Source organism: Corythoichthys intestinalis, chromosome 16 (genome assembly GCF_030265065.1).
Source record: "Corythoichthys intestinalis isolate RoL2023-P3 chromosome 16, ASM3026506v1, whole genome shotgun sequence".
Taxonomy (NCBI): domain Eukaryota; kingdom Metazoa; phylum Chordata; class Actinopteri; order Syngnathiformes; family Syngnathidae; genus Corythoichthys; species Corythoichthys intestinalis.
The window spans coordinates 14,310,808-14,335,759 of NC_080410.1; the positions used below are offsets into that span (position 1 = coordinate 14,310,808).

General features: G+C 39.2%; 1 protein-coding gene across 1 annotated transcript in view; it reads left to right on the top strand.

Moving 5' to 3' along the window:
* The first annotated feature begins 7,424 nt into the window (after window positions 1–7,424).
* The window catches only part of gucy2ca (guanylate cyclase 2Ca), a 51,304-nt gene continuing 33,776 nt past the window's right edge, over window positions 7,425–24,952 (top strand). The window contains exons 1-10 of the mRNA XM_057861092.1: window positions 7,425–7,530; window positions 7,670–7,943; window positions 10,020–10,132; window positions 11,840–11,907; window positions 11,988–12,209; window positions 12,288–12,406; window positions 17,634–17,733; window positions 17,828–17,939; window positions 18,775–18,928; window positions 21,330–21,415. Of these exons, the coding sequence (XP_057717075.1) occupies window positions 7,733–7,943; window positions 10,020–10,132; window positions 11,840–11,907; window positions 11,988–12,209; window positions 12,288–12,406; window positions 17,634–17,733; window positions 17,828–17,939; window positions 18,775–18,928; window positions 21,330–21,415 (1,185 nt within the window). The 5' untranslated portion in view covers window positions 7,425–7,530; window positions 7,670–7,732. The remainder of the gene's footprint in view (window positions 7,531–7,669; window positions 7,944–10,019; window positions 10,133–11,839; window positions 11,908–11,987; window positions 12,210–12,287; window positions 12,407–17,633; window positions 17,734–17,827; window positions 17,940–18,774; window positions 18,929–21,329; window positions 21,416–24,952) is intronic.

Below are 24,952 nucleotides of genomic sequence, written 5' to 3' on the forward strand. Positions count from 1 at the left end.
ACCTTTAGATGAAATAATTGCAAACAATCGCTTCCGGTATCCATAAATGAGTTTCTTACAATGCTCTGCTGGAATTTCAGACCATTCCTCTTTGGGCTACTGCTCAGGTCTCAGAGATTTGAAGGGTGCCTTCTCCTAATTGCCATTTTCAGATTTTTTCACAGGGGTTCTATGGGATTCAGTTCTGGACTCATCGCTGGCCACTTTAGAAGTCTCTGGTGCTTTCTCTCAAACCATTTTCTAATGCTTTTTGAAGTGTGTTTTGGGTCATTGTCCTGATGGAAGACCCATGACCTCTGAGGGAGAGCCAACTTTCTCACACTGGGCCCTACATTATGCTGCAAAATTTGTTGGTAGTCTTCAGACTTCATAATGCCATGCACACCGTCAAGCAGTCCAGTGCCAAAGACAGCAAAGCAACCCTAAAGCATCAGGGAACCTCCGCCATGTTTGACTTTGGGGACTGTGTTCTTTTCTTTGAAGGTCTTGGTTTTTTTCCTGTAAACTCTATGTTGATGTCTTTTCCCAAAAAGTTCTGCATTTGTCTCATCCGACCAGAGAACATTCTTCCAAAACGTCTTTGTCTTTCTCAGGTAAGTTTTGGCAAATTCCAGCCTGGCTTTTTTATGTCTCTGGGTCAGAAGTGGGGTCTTCCTGGGTATCCTACCATACCCTTTTCATTCAGACGCCGACGGATAGTACGGGTTGACAATGTTGTACCTTCGGACTGCAGGACAGCATGAACTTGCTTGGATGTTAGTCGAGGTTCTTTATCCACCATCCGCACAATCTTTCGTTGAAATCTCTGTTCAATTTTTCTTTTCTGTCCACATCTAGGGAGGTTAGCCACAGTGCCATGGGCTTTACACTTATTGATGACACTGCGCACGGTAGACACAGGAACATTCAGGTCTTTGGAGATGGACTTGTAGCATTTAGATTGCCCATGCTTCCTCACAATTTTGCTTCTCAAGTCCTTAGACAGTTCTTTGGTCTTCTTTTTCTCCATGCTCAATGTGGTACACACAAGGACAAAGGACAGAGGTTGAGTCAACATTAATCCTTTTTAACTGGCTGCAAGTGTGATTTCGTTATTGCCACTACCTGTTATGTGCCACAGGTAAGTAACAGGTGCTGTTAATTACACAAACCATCCATCCATCCATCCATCCATCCATCCATCCATCCATCCATCCATCCATCCATCCATCCATCCATCCATCCATCCATCCATCCATCCATCCATCCATCCATCCATCCATCCATCCATCCATCCATCCATCCATCCATCCATCCATCCATCCATCCATCCATCCATCCATCCATCAAGCATCAACAATAAAATATTTCCCCTTTAAATATATACTGTATGACATTGCATGCTAGTCTTTGGTCTTGTTCAGACTGGCTGTCAAAATCAGATTTTTTATTCTGAACAGTCACAAAGCACAGAAATCAGATTTTTGCAAGATGGATTGAAACCACATACAGGAGGTAGTTTCATATCAGATATGGACAAGATGCTTCTCAGTATTAGTTTTTCTCACTTGCTTCAATACATTTCTCAGATCAGAACTGAAATTCTCAAAACTACTCATTCAATGTTCATAACATTGTGTCACTTGTGCATATCAAAAAAGATGTTCCAGGTTTCTTTAAACAAGTTGCAAATGCATTGGTACATCCGTGCAAAGAGTCTGTACAATTTTCGCTTCTGTCAAATTGCTCAAAATGTATTATCACGGGTCTCTATTGAATAGTCTCAGCCCCCCCATTAGTTCATTGCATAAGTCTTTCTATGCAAAATGGCTGAACGTGTTGCCATAATATGTCATGCATATTTCTTGACATTTTCATTACGATTATCTAAATCTGTCCTGAATTTGTATGGCTAGAGCACAACACAACCTTACAATGTTTGACAATGGAAGGACAAGAATTTAGACAGGGTCAACAACAAGAGGGAAGAGGAAGAGGAGGTGCATGGCGGAGGACTTGGGAGGTGAGGCAGAGGAGAAAGAGGACATATGCGCGTTCCTGATGAGATAAGGGCAACACTTGTAGACCATATTCTCAGTCATGGCCTTACTGTGGCTGAAACTGGTAGAAAAGTGCAGCCAAGTGTTGGGAGAACAACACTCACAATCATATTTTATTTTATTTCTTTTCTTTGTGCTGCACAGTGGTCTCATTTTCATTTCTGTATCGCAATGACATAGTATGTCAACAAATGCTATAAGTAAAAATGTGATGTAAATCTTGTCCATTCTGTTGCAATCAATCTACGCCCCCACGCACACTCAGGTGCACCTTGTAATTGACAACAATTGTCGTCAAATCTTTACCCATCTTTTGCATCAAATCGTCTCCCCAGAGTGGCTATATTGACAACAAGACTAAGCAATTTAACTGCTTTGTCAAGCACAATGACGCAAGGACTATCATTCTGATAGCAACAACATGTTAATTGACACAGAAAATAAATTTTGAGCGATGGACTAAGGATTTTTAGCCAAGAACTGGATTTTGCGGGTAATCCATCGTGTACTAATTGTTTCAAGAAATACCCAAATTCTTATGCAAATTACACGAATGATTCGAGAAATGTAGCAAAGCGGCTGAGAAAAAATGTAACAGCTCAGATGTGATTTGACTTTCCGTGACTTCACTCCATGCTAGATGATGCCTTCGTTGCCACAGCAACCTGTCAGGTGTGTCAAAAATAGACATGTGCTGATTACTGGTTTCAAGGTATACCGCGGTATAAAAATGTCAAGCTTTCAAAACCGAAAATTTTTCTGTCATACCGTCCTAAGGTATTAGCTATTTATGTCCAAAAAATGCATGGAGAAATCCCTCGCTTGCAACTGCAAGGATCACACCGCCCACCAGTTGTTGCTCAGTGTTAGTGAGTCAGCTGTGCTACACAATGGCTGGAGGAGGTGAAACTCCTGAACTTTTTTCCTCCATCGAAATAAAATCGCTGGTATGGGAATACTTGGGTTACAGAAACGTTACAGACGGCGGCGACTTAGAGGAGGAGGGCCACCTGACATGTAAAACATGTTTGCGGAAGGTGGCTGCCGAAAAGGCAATACCTCCAATATGATTTCACATTTCTACAAAATTAAAGGTTAGTAAACACTGTCATGAACGTTTCCCACCAGCTACGAGAGTTAACTCCAGTGTGTTTAGTGTGTCTAGCGGTGGTAAAATGTGTTTCTTTCTCTCTGGAAACTGTCTGTGTTGAGAAAGAGAGTGTGTGTATAATGTAAACATTATACAAGTCATACACACATGCTTTTTGTGGAAAATCATTGACTTGACAACACAGCTCCCAGAAACATTGCGCCACTCCTTCCCGCTTGGAGCTAACCCAGGCAGAGCATTTGGCTTTCACTGTGATGAACTCAAACTCGCTGCGTTCAAATGCCAGATTTAGGTGGAAAAAGAACGAGGGTTTTACTGCATACAAGCAGGCAGGAGTGTCTCAAGAGTGATTTGGTCGAGGATTCAAGGTAATTATTACAGTTTATAAAATATCCCCATGCATGCACTTTGAAACGTAAAAAAAATGCATGGAAAAAAAATAATGTAACTTTAGCTTGAAATATTTACGTAAAATGAATGATAACGATAATGATAATGGTGATGAATGATGAGAAAATTGAGTGATTTATTAGCTGTTAAAAACTTGCACTAAATATAAAAGATTTAAGTTGCTATTTTGGACAAAGACCTATATGATATGTTAAATATTAATAATGATCCTGAAAATATAGGTGATTATCTCTGCATTTGGTGATTTTTGTGCATCTAGGTGTAAAATTTGAGAATTTTATAACCATTTGTTATACTTGTATAAAATACTTATTAATCGGGATTTTATTAGGGAAGGACTTTGATGTTTTTTTTTTTTTTTTTATATCACTGCTCCTGGATATTTATATATATATGCCTAAGGGAGGTGCCTGTTTTGGTGTTAGGTGGCTAGCGGCTTTGGTTTTGAAAGTATTTAAATAGGCCCCCTACAGATCCTACCGAGCCCCGTGTCCTGTCAACTGATAGTGAAGTCTAAGGGAAAATAATTCAATTTTTTTTCCTGATGGTAATAATGTTGTGGTTGTGGGGTTAGGCTCACCTAAAGGACAGCATTTATTTTAATTTTATCTAGAATATTTTTTTACTTTTTTAAATTCATTTTAACTTAACATTATACTTATGTTCCAATTTGCTAATGTTTTGAAAAATAAAATCCTGTTCAATGTAAAAAAGTTGTTTTTTAAACCCAGATATCTCAAAGTAACACATTTTAGAGCTGTAATGCAATATCGTGATACTGTTAAATAGGGGTGTGACAAAATATCGAAATGGTGATATATCGTGATACTTTGTATCCCAAAAGGTTATCGATAGGCTCCTGCGAGAATCGAGATATCATTTTAAAAAGGTGTCAATGTCTATTAAAAAAAAAAACAAAAAGATACAACAAGTTGCTACCAAAATCTTCCACCATTATAGTGTCTCAGTTAACTCTAAGGCTGCCTTGACGGTGCTCGATACCCAATCCCATTTAGACTGAGAACGTTTGTTCATTCGAAACAGAGCATTCACTGTCATTCTGTCAGATTTTCAGGGCATTTACAGGTCACTTGCTGTTCATTTTAGGGCGTTTCCAGGTCATTTCCTGTTGAGTTTGAGTCACTGCCAATTCATTTGGGTGATTCCTAGGTCACTTCCTGTTTTGTAACACAAAATAAACAGGAAGTAACCCATAAAATACCCCAAAATCAACAGTAAGTAACTGAAAATCAAAACGGTTAATGACCTTAAATGGCCCAAAATTACCTCATTGCCTGGCATTGGCTGCCACTGACGGCCATGGACGTTCAATCTATTTGAAGTGAATCTAGTTCAAATGGATCGGACTTCTACTTGTGATAAACTTATTCCAATTCACAGCAGGAGCTTGTTTTTCTGTTTATTAGTTGTTTTTAGAATATCCTAGAATGATTTCCTGACCAATGTATCGATAATCGTTGTATCGCCATATCGTCATCATCGTTATCATGAGCTTTGTATCGCAAACCTTATCGTATCGTGAGGTACCAAGAGGTTCCCACTCCTACCGTTAAACCGTGATATTTTGGTTTAAGGTTATTAGACTGTCAAAATATCATACCGGTACATGCCTAGTCAATAATGTGGCCCAGTCTTAACAGGTTTAGATCTGACTTAGGGCACTCGTTAAAATAGCGTGAACAGTCAACCCTGAAAAAAAATCAGATTTAAGGAGGAATCCGATATACAGTGCCTTGCAAAAGTATTCGGCCCCCTTGAACCTTGCAACCTTTCGCCACATTTCAGGCTTCAAACATAAAGATATAAAATTTTAATTTTTTGTCAAGAATCAACAACAAGTGGGACACAATCGTGAAGTGGAACAAAATTTATTGGATAATTTAAACTTTTTTAACAAATAAAAAACTGAAAAGTGGGGCGTGCAATATTCTTCGGCCCCCTTGCGTTAATACTTTGTAGCGCCACCTTTTGCTCCAATTACAGCTGCAAGTCGCTTGGGGTATGTTTTCTATCAGTTTTGCACATCGAGAGACTGACATTCTTGCCCATTCTTCCTTGTAAAACAGCTCGAGCTCAGTGAGGTTGGATGGAGAGGGTTTGTGAACAGCAGTCTTCAACTCTTTCCACAGATTCTCGATTGGATTCAGGTCTGGACTTTGACTTGGCCATCATAACACCTGGATACGTTTAATTTTGAACCATTCCATTGTAGATTTGGCTTTATGTTTTGGATCATTGTCCTGTTGGAAGATAAATCTCCGTCCCAGTCTCAGGTCTTGTGCAGATACCAACAGGTTTTCTTCCAGAATGTTCCTGTATTTGGCTGCATCCATCTTCCCGTCAATTTTAACCATCTTCCCTGTCCCTGCCTAAGAAAAGCAGGCCCAAACCATGATGCTGCCACCACCATGTTTGACAGTGGGGATGGTGTGTTCAGGGTGATGAGCTGTGTTGCTTTTACGCCAAACATATCGTTTTGCATTGTGGCCAAAAAGTTCAATTTTGGTTTCATCTGACCAGAGCACCTTCTTCCACATGTTTGGTGTGTCTCCCAGGTGGCTTGTGGCAAACTTTAAACGAGACTTTTTATGGATATCTTTGAGAAATGGCTTTCTTCTTGCCACTCTTCCATAAAGGCCAGATTTGTGCAGTGTACGACTGATTGTTGTCCTATGGACAGACTCTCCCACCTCAGCTGTAGATCTCTGCAGTTCATCCGGAGTGATCATGGGCCTCTTGGCTGCATCTCTGATCAGTTTTCTCCTTGTTTGAGAAGAAAGTTTGGAAGGATGGCCGGGTCTTGGTAGATTTGCAGTCTGATGCTCCTTCCATTTCAATATGATGGCTTGCACAGTGCTCCTTGAGATGTTTAAAGCTTGGGAAATCTTTTTGTATCCAAATCCGGCTTTAAACTTCTCCACAACAGTATCTCGTACCTGCCTGTTGTGTTCCTTGGTTTTCATAATGCTCTCTGCACTTTAAACAGAACCCTGAGACTATCACAGAGCAGGTGCATTTATACGGAGACTTGATTACACACAGGTGGATTCTATTTATCATCATCGGTCATTTAGGACAACATTGGATCATTCAGAGATCCTCACTGAACTTCTGGAGTGAGTTTGCTGCACTGAAAGTAAAGGGGCCGAATAATATTGCACGCCCCACTTTTCAGTTTTTTATTTGTTAAAAAAGTTGAAATTATCCAATAAATGTTGTTCCACTTCACGATTGTGTCCCACTTGTTGTTGATTCTTGACAAAAAAAATTAATTTCATATCTTTATGTTTGAAGCCTGAAATGTGGCGAAAGGTTGCAAGATTCAAGGGGGCCGAATACTTTTGCAAGGCACTGTACCCACAGTCTGAACGCAGCCTTAGTCTTCTAATCTCAGTCTTTGGCAGTGACAGTGGTCCGTAAGCAATTTGGTCTTTTACAGGCTGAATCCACCCAGCATTTATAGCATATACTGTTTATCAGCTCCACACTAGCCCTGTCTTTATAGCCCGCCACCACCTTTGTCCCTCACATCATACAAACCCTCTACATCCAGTTGAAGGAAAACCCTGAATATTTATATTTCTGACACCTTCTGTATTCACAATTAAAATTACTGCTGTCCTATAAGGACAAAATAGGATAGTCATCGTTCTGAAATTAGGTGGGTTTCCATGTCAGTAAGGTCATTCAGCTAAATATACGCTAACAGCTAGGAAGAAGGTGCGGCGTTGGCCCTAAAGGAGTGTGGGAGTCGTTATCGTCCTGCCTGACTTGAGCTGACTTGTGTTGTGACTGTCACCTATACAGTTGTTCATTAACACACAGAGGAAGGACTGACCAAGGTGGAGGATTATCGCTCTCAAGCTTTCACTGGAAAAGCAACAGGTGGCAAGGCTGTCTTCCGCATTGCCTTTATTGTAACTTGGTCAACATTTCGGATTTTTGGAGGTATTTTTCCTCTTCTGGATTCTAGACTATGAATTAAGGACTTCTATGCGATCACTCTGGAATCAAATTGAGAAGGAACTAAAACCTGTCATGAATTGGAGCTGATTCTTTCTTTCTTTTTTAAAAATTTTTTTTAAAGAGATGTAGGAACTGCAGAGAGGACAGGAGGGACTGGAAAAAAAGACAATAATAAGGATTAAAGATGGGTGGCTTCAACAGTTTACCTTACCTGGGAGTGTTGGTCATGGCAGTGATTGGCAACAAGATGTTGGATGAGTGTCTGTCGTCCAAACGTAAATTCGCCATGAATGTTGTGCTGCTGGAAGATAACACTTACGAGTGGAGTCTGCCCTTCGTGAAGGCTGCGGTGCAGCGAGCCATTGAAGAGGACACGATGGAAAACGAGAAAAATAGTACGGCTTGAAACTTCATGAATATATATTTGATTGAAAAATCGATTTGTAAAGTAATTATCATCAATTTTAATCTTCAACAAACCATTTAGACACATGGTTAACTTCAAAATTGTTGAAATACATATTTTTAAAACCTTTTAATAAGAATTGCATGTTTATATAAAATAAATAAATAGAAATGGGGTGATACATAGGAAAAAAAGGGATATTTATTCATGTATCCTTTTAGTTTTATTTATTTAAATGTTTAATAAGAGAAAAAAATCGGAATCCGTTAACGTTCACTTTATTTTTTTGTAATTTAATTTAACCCTTAAATATGTGCAACATGAATCAATTATCAGAGAATCCCAAAATTTGAAAAATAAGGTCCCAATAAAACCTTTTTTTAAAATAAGGTCCCAATAAAACCTTTTTTTCAAATTTGTAAAAAGAAAAGTCAAAATGAATATGTGTAATTAGCGCTCTAATATCTATAACCCTTGCTAAATCCTGTTTTTTTTTTTCTTTCTCATGGAACCTGCAGAAGCATGTGTTGACTTGCATCCATCTTTTTTTTTTTTCAAAAAGAAATGTCAAAATTCTGAATTATTCTCAAAATCATGAAATTTTAAGTGTATCATATGTGATACATTTGGCAATAAAGGGTTAAAAAATATAGCAATAAAGAATAAATATACTATTCATTTGTTTCACTATTGTTATTATATTATCTTTTAATTTTTTTTAAAAACAGTAAATATTCCCTCATTTGTGGACCACCGAAAATTTATTTTAGAGAAGAACAAGAAGTTGATGCACGTGAACTACGCCAAATTAACACGCCTGTAAAAAATTATTTTGCAAAATTTATTGAATTTTGTCGTTTAAAAAAATTTTTTTTTTTTTTTTTATCGACCACGTGTTGTAGTTTATTTGGTATTGTTTAATGAGTAAGCTAAATAAACAACAATTTGCAATATTGCACAAAAAAAGACTGATGTACTCGCCATTGTATAAGGGCTTGGGCTACCTTAGGTTTGACTACTTGTGAATTGCAGGTTATTCTTACCACGGCTACTAATGATTTATTTCAAAATACATCAATTAGTTTTTTTCCCATAAATGGATGATGTTTGGTTGTTGGTTTGGTTCGTTACATGCCTGAGATGGACCGTTTTCTGCAAATGACTTCTTTAATCAACAAAAATTTCAACAAGGACAACAGAAATGAGAGAAAAGTAACTTTAAGATGCGAAAATTTGATAAATTTTGGACAAAAGTAACTTTAACACGCTGAAATTTGATGAATTTTGGACAATTTAATTTAGAAATTGTCTCTAAATAATTCACAAATTATTGGAATGTTTGTAGATTAAATTTGATAATCAATTAGTGCATTCATTTTTTACACTTCTAGTACGTTTCTAGCAAATGTAGCCCATTTCAAATGGGGTTTCCAATGGCACATGATTTCCTTACTTGGTGAAGAGAAAATATTTAGCAGAAATCTGGCAAATTTGTTCATTTAACTTCCAACATTTGTGCTTCTTGGTTGGAGGAGTTAAGTCCTAGAGTTGAGAATATTTTCAATGCCCAGGATTCAAATTTCCTACTTGAACACCCATTAGTAGGTGTAAATATTTCTATATAATTTGAAACTTACGGTTAAAATCATTATGCATGCAGCACAGTAAATACAAAACATATGTAGTGTATATGTCCAAATAAAGTTTAAAAATATTTAAAAAAACAATAACAATAAAATAAAAAGAATCAAAGGAATAAGTTTTGATGGGCTGAATCCCATTTTTTTTTATAGCTTTGTTTGATGACTGACTTGTTTAAATTTAATAAATGTAATTTAATTGCTCGTTTCGTTGTCACTCATCAACATTTTTGAACTGAAAAATCCACAATCGTCTTTTTTTTGTCTGACCTGGTGTTGCCTGGAATTATTGAAATTGTAGCCTATTATTGAGACGTTTGCCAAGGCAAATCAAAAGACTTATTCAATCAAATCCCAGCTACCAATACATTTAGCTATACCTTCATAAAGTAATAAGTGTTATCTTCCATGTCTTCCACATTTAGATTTAAGCTTTGTTTTGACGGCTACCTACGATGGATTCAACACCACCGTCTACAACCGGCAGGGGTGTGGAAGCAGCACCTGTGAGGGCGTGGCCATACTCAAGAGGCTGCATGTGAGAGTGCACAAATACAGCTTTTTCCTCACTTAAACAGATGATACATCTTTTAATATAAAATACAGTATTTTTTCGGATTATAAATCGTACTGGAGTATAAGTCGCACCAGCCACAGAATGCACAATGAAGAGGGGAAAAAACATTTATGAGTCACACTGGAATATAAGCATTTTTGGGAGTATTAAAAAAAAAAAGTAGAAATCAAGAACAAACATTCTATATTAAAGTTAAAACAGTAAAAATGGTGGCAACAGGCTACACTGCTGGCCATAAGTATTGGCACCCTTGCAATTCTGTCAGGTAATGCTCAATTCCTCCTAGAAAAATGATTGCAATTACAAATGCTTTAGTAGTAATAGCATCGTTTATTTTGCTTGCAGTGAAAAAACACAAAAAAGAATGGAAAAAAAAAAAAGAAATCATTATCATTTTACACAAAACTCCAAAAATGGGATTGACAAAAGTATTGGCACCCTTTGAAAAATCATGTGATGCTTCTGTAAATTGTGTAATTAACAGCACCTGTTACTTACCTGTGGCATATAACAGGTGGTGGCAATAACTAAATCACACTGGCAGCCAGTTAAAATGGATTAAAGTTGACTCAACCTCTGTCCTGTGTCCTTGTGTGTACCACATTGAGCATGGAGAAAAGACAGAAAACCAAAAACTGTTTGAGGACTTGAGAAGCAAAATTATGAAGAGGAATGGGCAATCTCAAGGCTACAAGTCCATCTCCAAAGACCTGAATGTTCTTGTGTCTCCCGTGCGCAGTGTCATCAATAAGTGTAAAGCCCATTGCACTATGGCTAACCTCCCTAGAAAAATTGACGAGAGATTTCAACGAAAGATTGTGCGGATGGTGGATAAAGAACCTCGACTAACATCCAAACAAGTTGAAGCTGTCCTGCAGTCCGATGGTACAACAGTGTCAACCCGTACTATCCCTCGGCGTCTGAATGAAAGGAGACTCTATGGTAGGATACCCAGGAAGACTCCACTTCTGATCCAGAGACAGACAAAAGCCAGGCTGGAGTTTGCCAAAACTGACCTGAGAAAGCCAAAAACGTTTTGGAAGAATGTTCTCTGCTTTTGGGGAAAAGGCATCAACAAAGAGTTTACAGGAAAAAAACGAGGCCTTTAAATAAAAGAACATGGTCCTCACAGTAAAACATGGCGGAGGTTCCCTGATGTTTTGGGGTTGCTTTGCTGCCTCTGGCACTGGACTGCTTGACCGTGTTCACGGCATTATGAAATCTGAGGACTACCAGCAAATTTTGCAGTGTAATGTAGGGCCCAGTGTGAGAAAGCTGGGTCTCCCTCAGATGTCATGGGTCTTCCAGCAGGACAATGACCTAAAACATACTTCAAAAAGCACTAGAAAATGGTTTGAGAGAAAGCAATGGAGACTTCTAAAGTGGCCAGCAACGAGTCCAGACCTGAATACCATAGAACACCTTTGGAGAGATCTGAAAATGGCAGTTCGGAGAAGACCTGGAGCAGTTGGCCAAAGAAGAACAGTCTAAAATTCAAGCAGAGCATTTTAAGAATCTCATTGATGGATACTGGAAGTGGTTGTTCGCAGTTATTTTGTGTAAAGGTTTTGCTACCCAATATTAGGCTGAGGTTGCCAATAATTTTGTCCGGCTGGCTGGTTTTAGCGTTCTATGACCTGTTTTAATCCAATTCTGAACCTCCTCCAGAATACTGGTCGTAACGGATGTGTCATGCTGGGCCCTTCCTGCACTTATGCCACCTACCAGTTAGTAGAGTGAGTGTGACGCCGCACCTCGTTTACTGTGCTGCACGTCTCAAGCCACTAATCTGACTCCAATCTGATTGGGGCCCCAGCGATGAAATCGGCCTGACTCTGAGCATTCCCATCATCTCCGCCGGGAGCTTCGGCCTCTCTTGCGACTACAAACCTAAACTGACTCGGCTCTTGCCACCGGCACGCAAGATCTCCAATATGTTCTCCCACTTTTTCAAGGATAAGTTGCCATTCAAAGATGAGTGGAAGCATGTTTACGTCTACAAGAAGTCGGTCTATAATGCAACTGAGGACTGCTTTTGGTGAACGACCGAAACGTTTTCTCTCGACTCTCTCAAGTTTCTCTCGAGTTTTTCCTCATCTTTTTGCTTTCATCGTAGGTACACCAACGCACTTGAAGCACCATCGGCCAACTTTGCCACAACGATAAAGAGAGAGATGCTACGTTCTGAGGAAGACTTGAAGAACGCACTGCTGTCAGACAAAAGACACAGTAACAGTAGGTAGCCTTTATTCACTGGCAGACTTTGCAATTTTGGGGCCTAAGGCGAACATATCCAGGGGCTCTCTTTATGGGTCATGGGTGAGAAGGGTGTGGAGGAAATATGTTCCGGTACACTAGGGCTGTCCTAGACGACAAATTCTCTCCTGATTAGTCAGCCGACTAGTTTTACGATTAGTCGACTAATTTAATAATTTTCTTTTTTTTCTTAATTTAGCAATGACATATTTGTTGACGCTTATTAATTCACCAAACCATTTTGGAACACTTAAATTCTTTATTGAAGTACAAATAATTATGTAAAAAACAATAATTAATCACAAATAAACAATGAGGTTAAATGCTGATAGCATTTACTTGTGCAAAAGAATGGAAAGTAAAAAGATTCAGAACACTGACTTTGCCTTTCCAACATTATTCAAAGCAATTCATAAAAAAAAAAAATTCTCGCATTATTATTATATTATACTACTACAGTGCCTTGCAAAAGTATTCGGCCCCCTTGAACCTTGCAACCTTTCGCCACATTTCAGGCTTCAAACATAAAGATATAAAATTTTAATTTTTTGTCAAGAATCAACAACAAGTGGGACACAATCGTGAAGTGGAACAAAATTTATTGGATAATTTAAACTTTTTTAACAAATAAAAAACTGAAAAGTGGGGCGTACAATATTCTTCGGCCCCCTTGCGTTAATACTTTGTAGCGCCACCTTTTGCTCCAATTACAGCTGCAAGTCGCTTGGGGTATGTTTCTATCAGTTTTGCACATCGAGAGACTGACATTCTTGCCCATTCTTCCTTGCAAAACAGTTCGAGCTCAGTGAGGTTGGATGGAGAGTGTTTGTGAACAGCAGTCTTCAGCTCTTTCCACAGATTCTCGATTGGGTTCAGGTCTGGACTTTGACTTGGCCATTCTAACACCTGGATACGTTTATTTTTGAACCATTCCATTGTAGATTTGGCTTTATGTTTTGGATCATTGTCCTGTTGGAAGATAAATCTCCGTCCCAGTCTCAGGTCTTGTGCAGATACCAACAGGTTTTCTTCCAGAATGTTCCTGTATTTGGCTGCATCCATCTTCCTGTCAATTTTAACCATCTTCCCTGTCCCTGCTGAAGAAAAGCAGGCCCAAACCATGATGCTGCCACCACCATGTTTGACAGTGGGGATGGTGTGTTCAGGGTGATGAGCTGTGTTGCTTTTACGCCAAACATATCGTTTTGCATTGTGGCCAAAAAGTTCAATTTTGGTTTCATCTGACCAGAGCACCTTCTTCCACATGTTTGGTGTGTCTCCCAGGTGGCTTGTGGCAAACTTTAAACGAGACTTTTTATGGATATCTTTGAGAAATGGCTTTCTTCTTGCCACTCTTCCATAAAGGCCAGATTTGTGCAGTGTACGACTGATTGTTGTCCGATGGACAGACTCTCCCACCTCAGCTGTAGATCTCTGCAGTTCTCCCAGAGTGATCATGGGCCTCTTGGCTGCATCTCTGATCAGTTTTCTCCTTGTTTGAGAAGAAAGTTTGGAAGGACGGCCGGGTCTTGGTAGATTTGCAGTGGTCTGATGCTCCTTCCATTTCAATATGATGGCTTGCACAGTGCTCCTTGAGATGTTTAAAGCTTGGGAAATCTTTTTGTATCCAAATCCGGCTTTAAACTTCTCCACAACAGTATCTCGGACCTGCCTGGTGTGTTCCTTGGTTTTCATAATGCTCTCTGCACTTTAAACAGAACCCTGAAACTATCACAGAGCAGGTGCATTTATACGGAGACTTGATTACACACAGGTGGATTCTATTTATCATCATCGGTCATTTAGGACAACATTGGATCATTCAGAGATCCTCACTGAACTTCTGGAGTGAGTTTGCTGCACTGAAAGTAAAGGGGCCGAATAATATTGCACGCCCCACTTTTCAGTTTTTTATTTGTTAAAAAAGTTTAAATTATCCAATAAATGTTGTTCCACTTCAAGATTGTGTCCCACTTGTTGTTGATTCTTGACAAAAAAATTAAATTTCATATCCTTATGTTTGAAGCCTGAAATGTGGCGAAAGGTTGCAAGATTCAAGGGGGCCGAATACTTTTGCAAGGCACTGTATATATAATAGTAGTACAATAATTATAATAATTATTCATTGCCAATCATATTTTTCATACTGTCATTTGAAAGCTATTCTTAGTGTAGAATCTGTATTCTGTAGTATTTACTCAACATATTATAATATTAATTCTGAAGTATGTGTGGGATTAACACCAGAAATCGTTATATATATGACAAACATGACGTGCTTTTATTTTGAAATGTTCACCAGAGGTAGAGTACGTTCGCTAAACCACTAACCGAAAGCTTTACACTCCGTAAAAAACATTCTTCGTCATTGCTTGTGGTGTCACCAATAGAATTATTTTTTTTTTCGTTAGCAAATGCCATTAACCAGCTGTTGAGTGTTATCGTATGACTGATTGGAACTGTACTGCATTGTTTCGCCACAAGGTGTGCTGTCGTGTATTTTATGTTCGGTGTGAAGAAGAAGAAGAAACTTCAAAGAGGCATTAGCGGCCTGTTCTCAACTTCTCCCTCACTGCACATTGGCTCTCATGGAGAGCACGTTCGCTCATGTGTTCGAAATAAATAATAGCCGACGTGCAAAGTAGCAAGTGAGCTGTAAAAATAGCGAGCTTAGTGGTGTGAAAAACGCGGGAGAACTAAGTGAAGCTAACGAACAGCTAAGCGGAGCTAAGCGATGCTAAACGGAGCTAAGCAAAGCTAAACGGAGCTAAATGAAGCTAACTCAGTCCATCGTCGTGGAACAGTCCATTGTAGTGCGTGTGTGTGTGGGGGAGAGATAATATAAATGCAGCATTCAAATGGCTTTCTTTTTTGTTTTGTTATTTGTTTGTTTGGTATGCTGACATAATTATACATGATGAATAGTTGGGGGTGCTGCTGGTTCCGGTGGCCCAAGCCCTTGCTCGTTGGGGCAAGGGCAGCTGGTTGTGGGTCCCCTACTGGTTGGGGGCCTAAGGCGATCGCCTACTTCGCCTGAATAGTAGATCCGCCTATGCCTTTATATTACCTAACAAAACTTCTGGCATCTCCGCTAGTTTAAATAATACTTTTTTTTTTGTTCAATTTTTAAAAATGTTTTTGATTTTTTTTTTTTTACTTCTTTAATTTATACATTCATTCAATCATTCATTCATTCATTCATTCATTCATTCATTCATTCATTCATTCATTCATACATTCATCATTCATAAATCTATAGAAAATATTTTATGATTTTAGTTGCAGAAGGTTGGTTATTATGTTTCCTTAGGTTCAGTGCTGTAAGTAGTAATATACTAAAACAAGGGCGTAGGTTTGCATGGGGCAGTAGGGACATAACACTACCAACTTTTCAGGATGCTCAAATTGTCCCCACCAACTTTTAGCAACCTTATTTGCATTATATAATGAGTTTTGTTATATAGGTAATTTACATTGTCTTCCCATATGTTGGAATTCTATAATAGACCCAACCATTACTAAGTTAATGATTTTCCTTATGTCCAGAATTGATTTATCCCTTTTACCTAGCTGAATGTGCCGGTCCATTTTTTCCCCCTCAAACGCTCGTTTGATTGGTTGATGAGTTGACCCTCCACACCCTCCCGCAACACAGACACACTCGCACACTCACACAGCCCTAACAGATTAATGTCAACAACATGCCGCCTCCTGCGCCCCCTTCGAAGAGGAGTGATATTAGAATTTCTTTTTTTTTTTGGCCAGCAGCAGCCACTTTTAGTAATGTAAGAAGAAATCAATGCTGTGGAGGTGGGGGAACACCCACTAATTTTGCTACTGAAAGTCTGACCTGCATCAGGGTTAGCATAACATTAAACTGTGTGAGCTTGCTAACCTTCAAAACTACTGCAGTCAGGCCAGCCTCCACAAGGAATAACCAAGTCTAGCTAGCTGTCCATCTACAGGCGACCAGGAGCTTGATTTTTGATTGATTGATGATTTTACGACACTGTGCGGGTGTGGGCTGGCCCTAATGGGAAACGCAGCGCTGGTTCTCATGGGAAGCGCAGTCTTCATGGCAAAACACTACCGCTTTTGTCCACCGGCGTTGCTAAAATCGACCAAAACTGAAAAGTTTCCAAGTGTTGCTTTAAGACGTCAAAATAAACAGCATTAAAGATCAAGATGGTTAGGCAAGGGTGAACAGCTGAGTTTTGGGTCGGGCTTTGAAGAGTGAGAGGGTAGATATGTTTTGAAGATCTGGCGGTAGGGAATTCAGAGCTGGGGTGCAGAGTGACGAAAGACTCTGGAACCGAAGGTGTTGAGACAGGCACAAGGGACAGAAAGATGGAGGGAAGAAGAGGAATAAGGTGAACAGGGTTGGAGTGCTAATGCAGAGGAGTTTAGATATATAGGATGGGGCCAGGCTGTGAAGTGCTTTGATGAGGAGAATCTTGTACATAAAACTTTGTTTAATTGGGAGCCAATGGAGTTGACGGAGGATGGGGGTGAAGTGGGGTGTGGTGGGTGGCAGCAGTTTCTGGAGGGATTTATAAGGGAGACCGTAGAGGAGTGAGTTACAATAGTCAATCTGGGAGGTGACTAGACTGCAAACGAGAGTGGCTGCGATGTGGGGGATGAGAGAAGGAAGGAGATGAGGGATATTACGGAGGTGGAAGTAGGCTGACATGGTAATGTTGTGGTATTACGGAAGCGGAAGGAGAGCGTGCTGTTGAGGATGACACCCAAACCTGAATGGTTTACTAATTAACTTTAGTAGTTTTTAGAAAAAAGTTTTAATCGAACGTTGTATCACCTGCACCAATATACATGAAAGTTAGTATAAGTCAATACAGATTTATTTTGCATTGATCATTTAGCCTATCAATTAATTAGGTTCATATTTGTGAGAAATGTAGCCCTGACCCTTGTTCAATAATCTGTTTGATCTTAATAATGTCCCGTTCCCAGCAAAAAGTGTACAAGCAGGTTATGCTGTTATATCGTCACTACCAATGATGAGACCAATCCTATGCCCTTGTACTAAAGTATTGTATTGTCAATGTAAAAACAGTTCATTTTTAGAGTTTGTCTCTCAGCGTCTACGGTAGCCAATGAATTTGGATCAACAAGAACAGTGTAAACTATAAAATAATACTGCATATGATGCAAGATAATGTTGTGGTTAATTATTTTATTTTTTCAGTTTTCATTGTTTGTGGCCGCCTCGATGACATTATTTCAATCAAGGCCAAAATTGACCCCATTCACCCGGACATCATGTTCATTCTCATGGACATCTACAAGTAAGTATCAAAAGAAGAACGTTTTGTTTTCGACATTAAAATTTCTCAATACAACTGTAGCATATTGATGATTTTCATTTTTTCTTTCTTTCAGTCCTGAATATTATGTCAATAGCACATCAACTCCGGGCATGCAGAACGTCCTGGTCATTACACTCCCACAAAGGAACTACGATTACGGATCTGGTTTACCCTACAATGACACTGTGAGCATTTTAATCACCTGATAAATGAAACAAGGGAACCTGCACGGTTAAAAAAAAAAAAAAAAAAAACCGAAAAAAGGGGGAATTTAATAATGGCAGCTTTGGTTGCCAGAATTGTACCATAACATGTCTTACATTTTAACTATTGTTTCACGGAAAACTAAAACATTTTAATGCATAATAAATCAAAGCCATATACAGTCTTGGTTTCAATGAAGCAAAAAAAAAAAAAAAAAAAAACCCAAAAAAACCAAAACAAAAACAAACAAACAAAACATTAGTCCTTTTTTTTTTTTAAACCAGTTGTGCAGCACAAAATAAGCAGCAAACATATTATGTTTATATATTTTGTTTAACATAAATAAGCTTATATAAAAAAACTCTAGTTGGTCATTCAGTATGTTAAATTAAGGTATCCTGGTTGTGATTGTTAAAATACGTTTTGCTGTCGCTGGACATTTTCTCTGTTCTGAAAAATTTTCTTTAGTAGTGTATTTATATTTCCAACTGGTCTTTCGTAGCTTTGTAGTTAATACGCTCGACTACCTAAATGCAGCGTTAGTTTGAATTCTGATTAGGCAGGGGGCAGAAGAAGAAAAAGAGAGTGACGGTGATGTTACCACGACATTTAAGACAATATAAATATGGATCACAGTATAAAAACTAACAATGTGTAATTTTTTTCGGACCAAGATTTACAGTTAAAAGAAAAATCTATAAAATTTATGGTTACGGAAGCACCATACGGTTTGTACGTATGTGTATTTTACGGTTTTCATGTTTTTTTTTTTTTTTTTTAATGTTCTATTTACTTCTTATGTTCCTTTAATGCTAGATCAATGACTTTGTCGCCGGCTATCATGATGGTGCGCTACTGTTCGGTAAAGTGCTTAGGGAGAGGATGCTCAGTCAGCAGAATAACTCTGGTAACCGAAGAGCTGATGACGTCCCACTCAGTGACAACCCATTCGGGAACGTCTCCTTTGACGGTATGTTACTCCGCTTTCCTCTGACACTCTAAAACTATGCTCATAAGTTAAGTAGTTTCTGAATAGTGTTTAAAGTTCCCGACAGCATAAAACACTTCCTAAATAGCATTATTATCTGAATTAGAATCATATTTTGAGACAATTCGACTATATACAACAATGTGGCAAAGCGCAGATGACGAGACATGAGTCTTTTAATCTGCCGTTTAGCCCCGCCTGTCATTATAGCGCTCTAGCATCCCTAGCTGGAGGATGACGTCAGCGGAGTCACGATTTCATCTGATTTAGTATGCAGCCCATTGAGGGGGAATTATTCATAACGAGGAAAACGCGACGAAGAGAGCCGCAAAATGTCATTTTTTCAGTCCCTCTACTCTAATAGTTTTACAAGATATTCTTTTCATCCAAGTATTTTCCCCCAATAGCTAAATAAATGGCTTGAGAAGGACCAGTCAGCCCGTTGAGGGGCAATTATTCAGAACGATGAAAACGTGACAAAGAGAGAATATTTTTACAGGATATTCTTTTTATCGAAGTATTTTTTCCCCAATTGCTAAATAATGGTGTGGTCATGACAAATAAGAGTCTTGTGATAAATTGAATATGAAATATTAAAAATGCATTTCTTCAGTACAAAATTAGTGAATGATGGTCAAAAGTGTCGACTTCTTGCACCTCCCGAACGGTATTTTATGCCACCGGAGTAAGTCAGGGTTTTGACATTCCCCTGCCCCGGCTTCGGAGACGGAGGAAAGCGCGTAAACACAGGAGGAGGCGTGACAGCTAGCCGACATGCTAACCCGAACCGAGCGGCGTTTCCAAGTTATTTCTGCTGCGGGCAGGCAGTGCTCGTCGCAAGGGAGAGAAGGGGAAACGCCGAAAATGACAAATCACACAAAAGTAATCCAACTCATGTCACAGACGGCGGCGGGGTGAATGTCTCCACTGATCGGCCAGCTCACAGTGGCGGGTAGGCAGTGCTCGTTGCTGGGGAGCAGGGGTCGCGTTAACCGAATATTTTCCGTCGTTGACCGGTTTTTTAAAACGGTGACGGAAAAAACTGAAGTCCATCCGTCATTTTGAATGGTTGCAATTCACACCCCAGACCACAGGGTGGCGAGTGAGCATATTAATTAGCTATTGTCTCTCTTGATGCGTGACGTCGTTGGCCTTACTCGGAAAAATGTCAAGGCAACTGAGTGTTTGCCTGGCACGGCCAGACTGTTCTCCCTGTATTTTTCAAACATTGAGAGAAAAGTCTGGGACACAGCCTCTCGAGTAGCTACAAAATCAATCGACAAATCAGGTTTATTTGCGTGACGTGTTCTTCACGAGCAACGTCACTCTTGCGCGCCGAAAGTCGTCTCTACAACAACACGGATGGCGGGAGAGCCAAGAATATGTTCCAATCTGCGGTAAATTCAGTTTTAAATGAGCTAAAACACATCGACACGAGACATTGACAACAGTCTGTCTCGCGCTATTCATGTTGAATAAACTCCGTTCTCCTTGTATGTTTACTTCCGCGCGCAAGTCCCTCGTCCTGCCCTCGTCGCTTTGCTAACGGCACGTCTGCCCGTCGCTGATTGGTGCACTCCGCTGTCTGTTTGCCTCTTGTTAAGCTTGTTCGGACAGAATATTAATTAAAAATGAATGAAAACTAAATACTTTTGAATATGTCATTATTATCATTTTAAAAATGTAAGTGACGGGTAAAAATAGATTATGCCTGGATTTTTATGACACTGTCAGTCAAAATGACAGACAACGAAAAAGTCTAGCCCAACCTCTGCTGGGGAGAGAATGTGAATCGCCAAAAATATAAACAAAACAGTAGTGGTATTATCACCCACAAAATGCAAGCCACCTCCTTACTGAAACGTTTGCCATGATCCCAGTATTTGACATGAAGCTTACTCACTTAGTCATTTGTCCAATGGTCTTTTGATTGTCAGACTTGTTTTGCCCATCGCGGGGAACAAGAATCTTTTGGAAATCCAAAAAGCCTGGTGCAGCAACAAAACCCTGCAACACATTGGGCTGGCGTGATGTGAAAAAAAAAAGAATACGCAAAATCAACTGAATTCGCAGTCCTTTTGCATGCTATAAAGCAATGAGATGCTGACCAGGTTGAGGTCACATTCGCATTCTTCCTCAACCCGAGACTTGAGCCGGAAGTCACTCATTTTCATGCTGCGGGATTGAAAAAAATTGAATAAATAAAACGATCGCTTCCACACACATCTAAGCGGTCCATTTCATTCAGGAATATAAAATGAAATATGAAATAAGCATGCTTTTTGCTGTCATAAGCACTTTAAGTAAGAACAAAAAACAACAAAGAGAACAAAAAAGGGAGAAAACAGATGTAAATGAATGTCAATATGTTTGCCCCATGCAGGCATGGCAGGCCACTACGTGTTGGACGAGTACGGCGACAGAGACGTTAACTTCTCCATGATTTACACATCTACCGATACTGGCAAGGTGAGACGGCTTTCACTATCAATGGGGATCACCATAATGTGCATTATGCACTGTAAAACAAAAGAAAGCATAACAAAACAAACAAAACTCGAAATTACAGTAAAACACTGGCAGCTGTGGTTGCCATAAATGCACCGCAAAACATACGGAGAAACTAAAAACTTACATTGTCAAATTGAAAACAAACTATCGTAAAATGAACTGCATTTTATATAATATACTGTACAACTGTTGTCTTTCCTCAAATTATTGTAAAGAGTATATATCTTCAACCCATCTGATGGTGGTGACGTCACAGTGCTTCCTTTTTTCTTCTCCAACTAGAGTTTGAACTGAAGCTGTCACTGTGGTAGTCAGGTGTGCTAACTACTGAGCCAACAGCACAGTCTTCTTCACCTGCCAATACACACTTTTAAACTTTCAGGGAGTCATAACGGTGGGTGTTTTAATCCTGAATGGTGTAGAGCAGGGGTGTCCAAACTTTTTGCAAAGGGGGCCAGATTTGGTGTGGTAAAAATGTGGGGGGCCGACCTTGGCTGACGTCCTTTACATAGAACAATATATTTAAGCAAATTTTAGCAAGCCATTCTGTGTGTCACATTTTTTTTTAAATCAATAATTTCAACAATCTCGCAACTAGCCTTTGTGGCGCTCTCTTTTGACTCTCAGGCTCTTGCGAAATACTGCTGCTGTGAAATTAAACTAGCTTCAAGTTTGCTTCAATTTCTCGCTGCGTATCTTCCCTATCATCTTGTCGTACATGTCAGAGTGTCTTGTTTGGTATTATCACCTCACATTGAACTTTTTAAAAACAGCTACTGTCTCTTTGCAAATGAGGCAGACAGAGTTGTTGCATGTTTTAGTGAAGAAATAGTCCAATTTCCACTTATCCTTGAAGCGTCGGCCGTTGTAGTGAACTTTTTTTGTTGTTGTTGTTGATTGTCGCCATTTTAGCAAATTGGAAGTAAAGGGTCACATGGGGTAATGTTGTTTAGAGTGCTGCTGCCTTTTAGCGGGTAAATGAGGAGCAGAATTTAGTGTGTAAGCGACTTCGTATGCTGGTAGCAGCACTGCTGACCAATTTATTAAGTCTGTGCGGGCCAGACGTAATTGATTTTATGACAGAGGCTGGGGGCCGGATGAAATTTGACCGCGGGCCGCATTTGGCCCCCGGGCCGGACTTTGGACACGTCTGGTGTAGAGGGACATTGAGAAAAGGATTGACATGAGCCTCTTTCCCACATACCTGAACACCGTTAAAATCCTGGTATTTAAACGGGTAGGCCTTATGTATAAAAGCAATTTCCCGGGTCGACTGACACGGAGATTACGCGGACTTTTACCGGCTCGCTTCATAATATAATATTCGAGACATACCCGGGATGTGGAACGTGTGAAAACAAACGTTTAATTCTCAAGACACAGCACGAAGGCTGACGACATAAATATCATTTGGGCCGATCTTCATTTCCTCTTTCTTTGCCTTAAGACGAAAAGCGATAAAAAAACATTGCAATTATCAACATGGCAAACTGGAAACATAACGAAATTAAATTGCTACTGGATCTTACAACCGAGGAAGAGACAGTCTATCGTCCATCTTTGGAAATGTGTGGTTTATTTTGTTGCCGATGCTACGGTCCGCAACTGTGGAAACAAGGTTGTAGCTCAAAGCAGATAACAACCAAGGAATATGTTCAAGGTTTTATTAATTACAAACAAAAATACACACGATCGAGAAAAAAGGGCAATAACAAAATAGGTCCGTGACGGTAGGTCGACGGGGATCAATAATACTAACCTAAGCGATAGGCAGAGAGCCGATAAGACAAGAAAAATAAACACACTCAAATACCTCCACAAGAAAGAAGATTTCAAAACAAGGCAAAACAATTTGGCAAATAAACGAGATTCAAGAGTAAAAAGTGTCGAATGGTGACCAGCAAGTTAATATTTCTGCACCCTTCCCTTGGATCGCCTAGGCTTAAATACAGTCTTGCTGAGCTTGAATTGGCTACAGGTGCGACGTCGGGAATGCTCCAACAACCGGCTGTGAAACAAAACACTATCTGACCAACAGAATGTGAAAACCGATGCCGACCAAAACTGACGTAATGTCCGCGTTATAAAATCCCGCACCCCGCCCTCCCCGCACAGAGAGCGTCGAATCGCCAACACTGGACAAGTCTATGAAGTCAACCCGGGTTATTCCCAGGACATCTCTCCAAGTCTGAAAGCTATGACGCGGGTAAATCCAAGGTCACTTTATACGGGAATTTACCGGGATAAAGTCTGAAAAGGGCTATGATGTCACAACTATCAAGTCTGGGTACATGTCAAGTATAGTATTTAAACATAACTGTTAACCCTTTTAGAGACAGTGGTCACTAACAATGTTGTTGATAATGGCATTTCTAACGGCGTTATTTTTTTGTCAGTAGTGAGTAATCTAATTAATTACTTTTCCCATATTTGCAACGCCGTTACCGTTACTGCGAATGTGAAGGGGCGCGTCACTACAATTTGGTTGAATGAAGCGTGAGTTGTTTGATTTTGTCACACATCAGCAGCCTGCATGGAGCAGAGTGGGAGGGGGAGGAGGGAAGGGGGTGGTGACACCGTTGCAAACGCGATGATGCTTGGCTAGGTGGGCAGATCATGCTCTGGCAAATACATCAAGACAGTAGTAATGGCGACATGCCAGGGAATTTCAAAGGTAGCGTTCTTAAACTTGAATTATCTTCATTATTGTTACTTTATGGAATTTTTAAGGATAGTGTTCTGCTTATTGTGCAGTAGGCCTAACATACAGTTTCAGAGATTTGCACTTGTTAATGGTCAGTTTACATTTGTTTTTTTAACAAACTAATACATTTGATTTAAATAAATATCAAATGTTCTAAAATACTGTACTGTTTATAGTGTTTTTCTTCTTCAGTCAATTAATATTCACATATTTGACGTGAAAGATGTTATAGAATTTATAGTTTAATAAAGTGTAGAAGATCAAAAGTAACTTGTAACTGTAACTAATTACTTTTTAAAAGTAAGACTGGTCACCACCGTGGATAGCTATTCAAAAGGTTGGCACATAAGAACTTTAACCCTTTATAGAGCATGTAATTAATTTTGGTCATTTTAAATATTAGCAATTATTACAAAATATTTTTACTATTAATAATTAATGTATTTTAAATATATTTTTCATAATTATTTATCAATTCATAAATATAAATGCATTTTATCAAATATTAATAAAAACTAGATTAATGAAATAAAATGAATAAAAACAGGAATACACAAAGTTGAGCTGCTGTTTTTTTATAGTATTTAATTCATTGCATGCCATTGCTGTCCAATTCATTTAAACCAGGAAGGCTGGCTATGAATGCTAATGTTTCAGTGCCATTAACAGTGCTAGGCGTCCAATCCATTTTTACCAGGAGGGTCCAAGTCAAAATGGATTGGAGGTTTGATACCGTCAATGCCAGCCAATGAGTTAAATGTAATGAGTAAAAAAAAAAAAATTACTGTAAA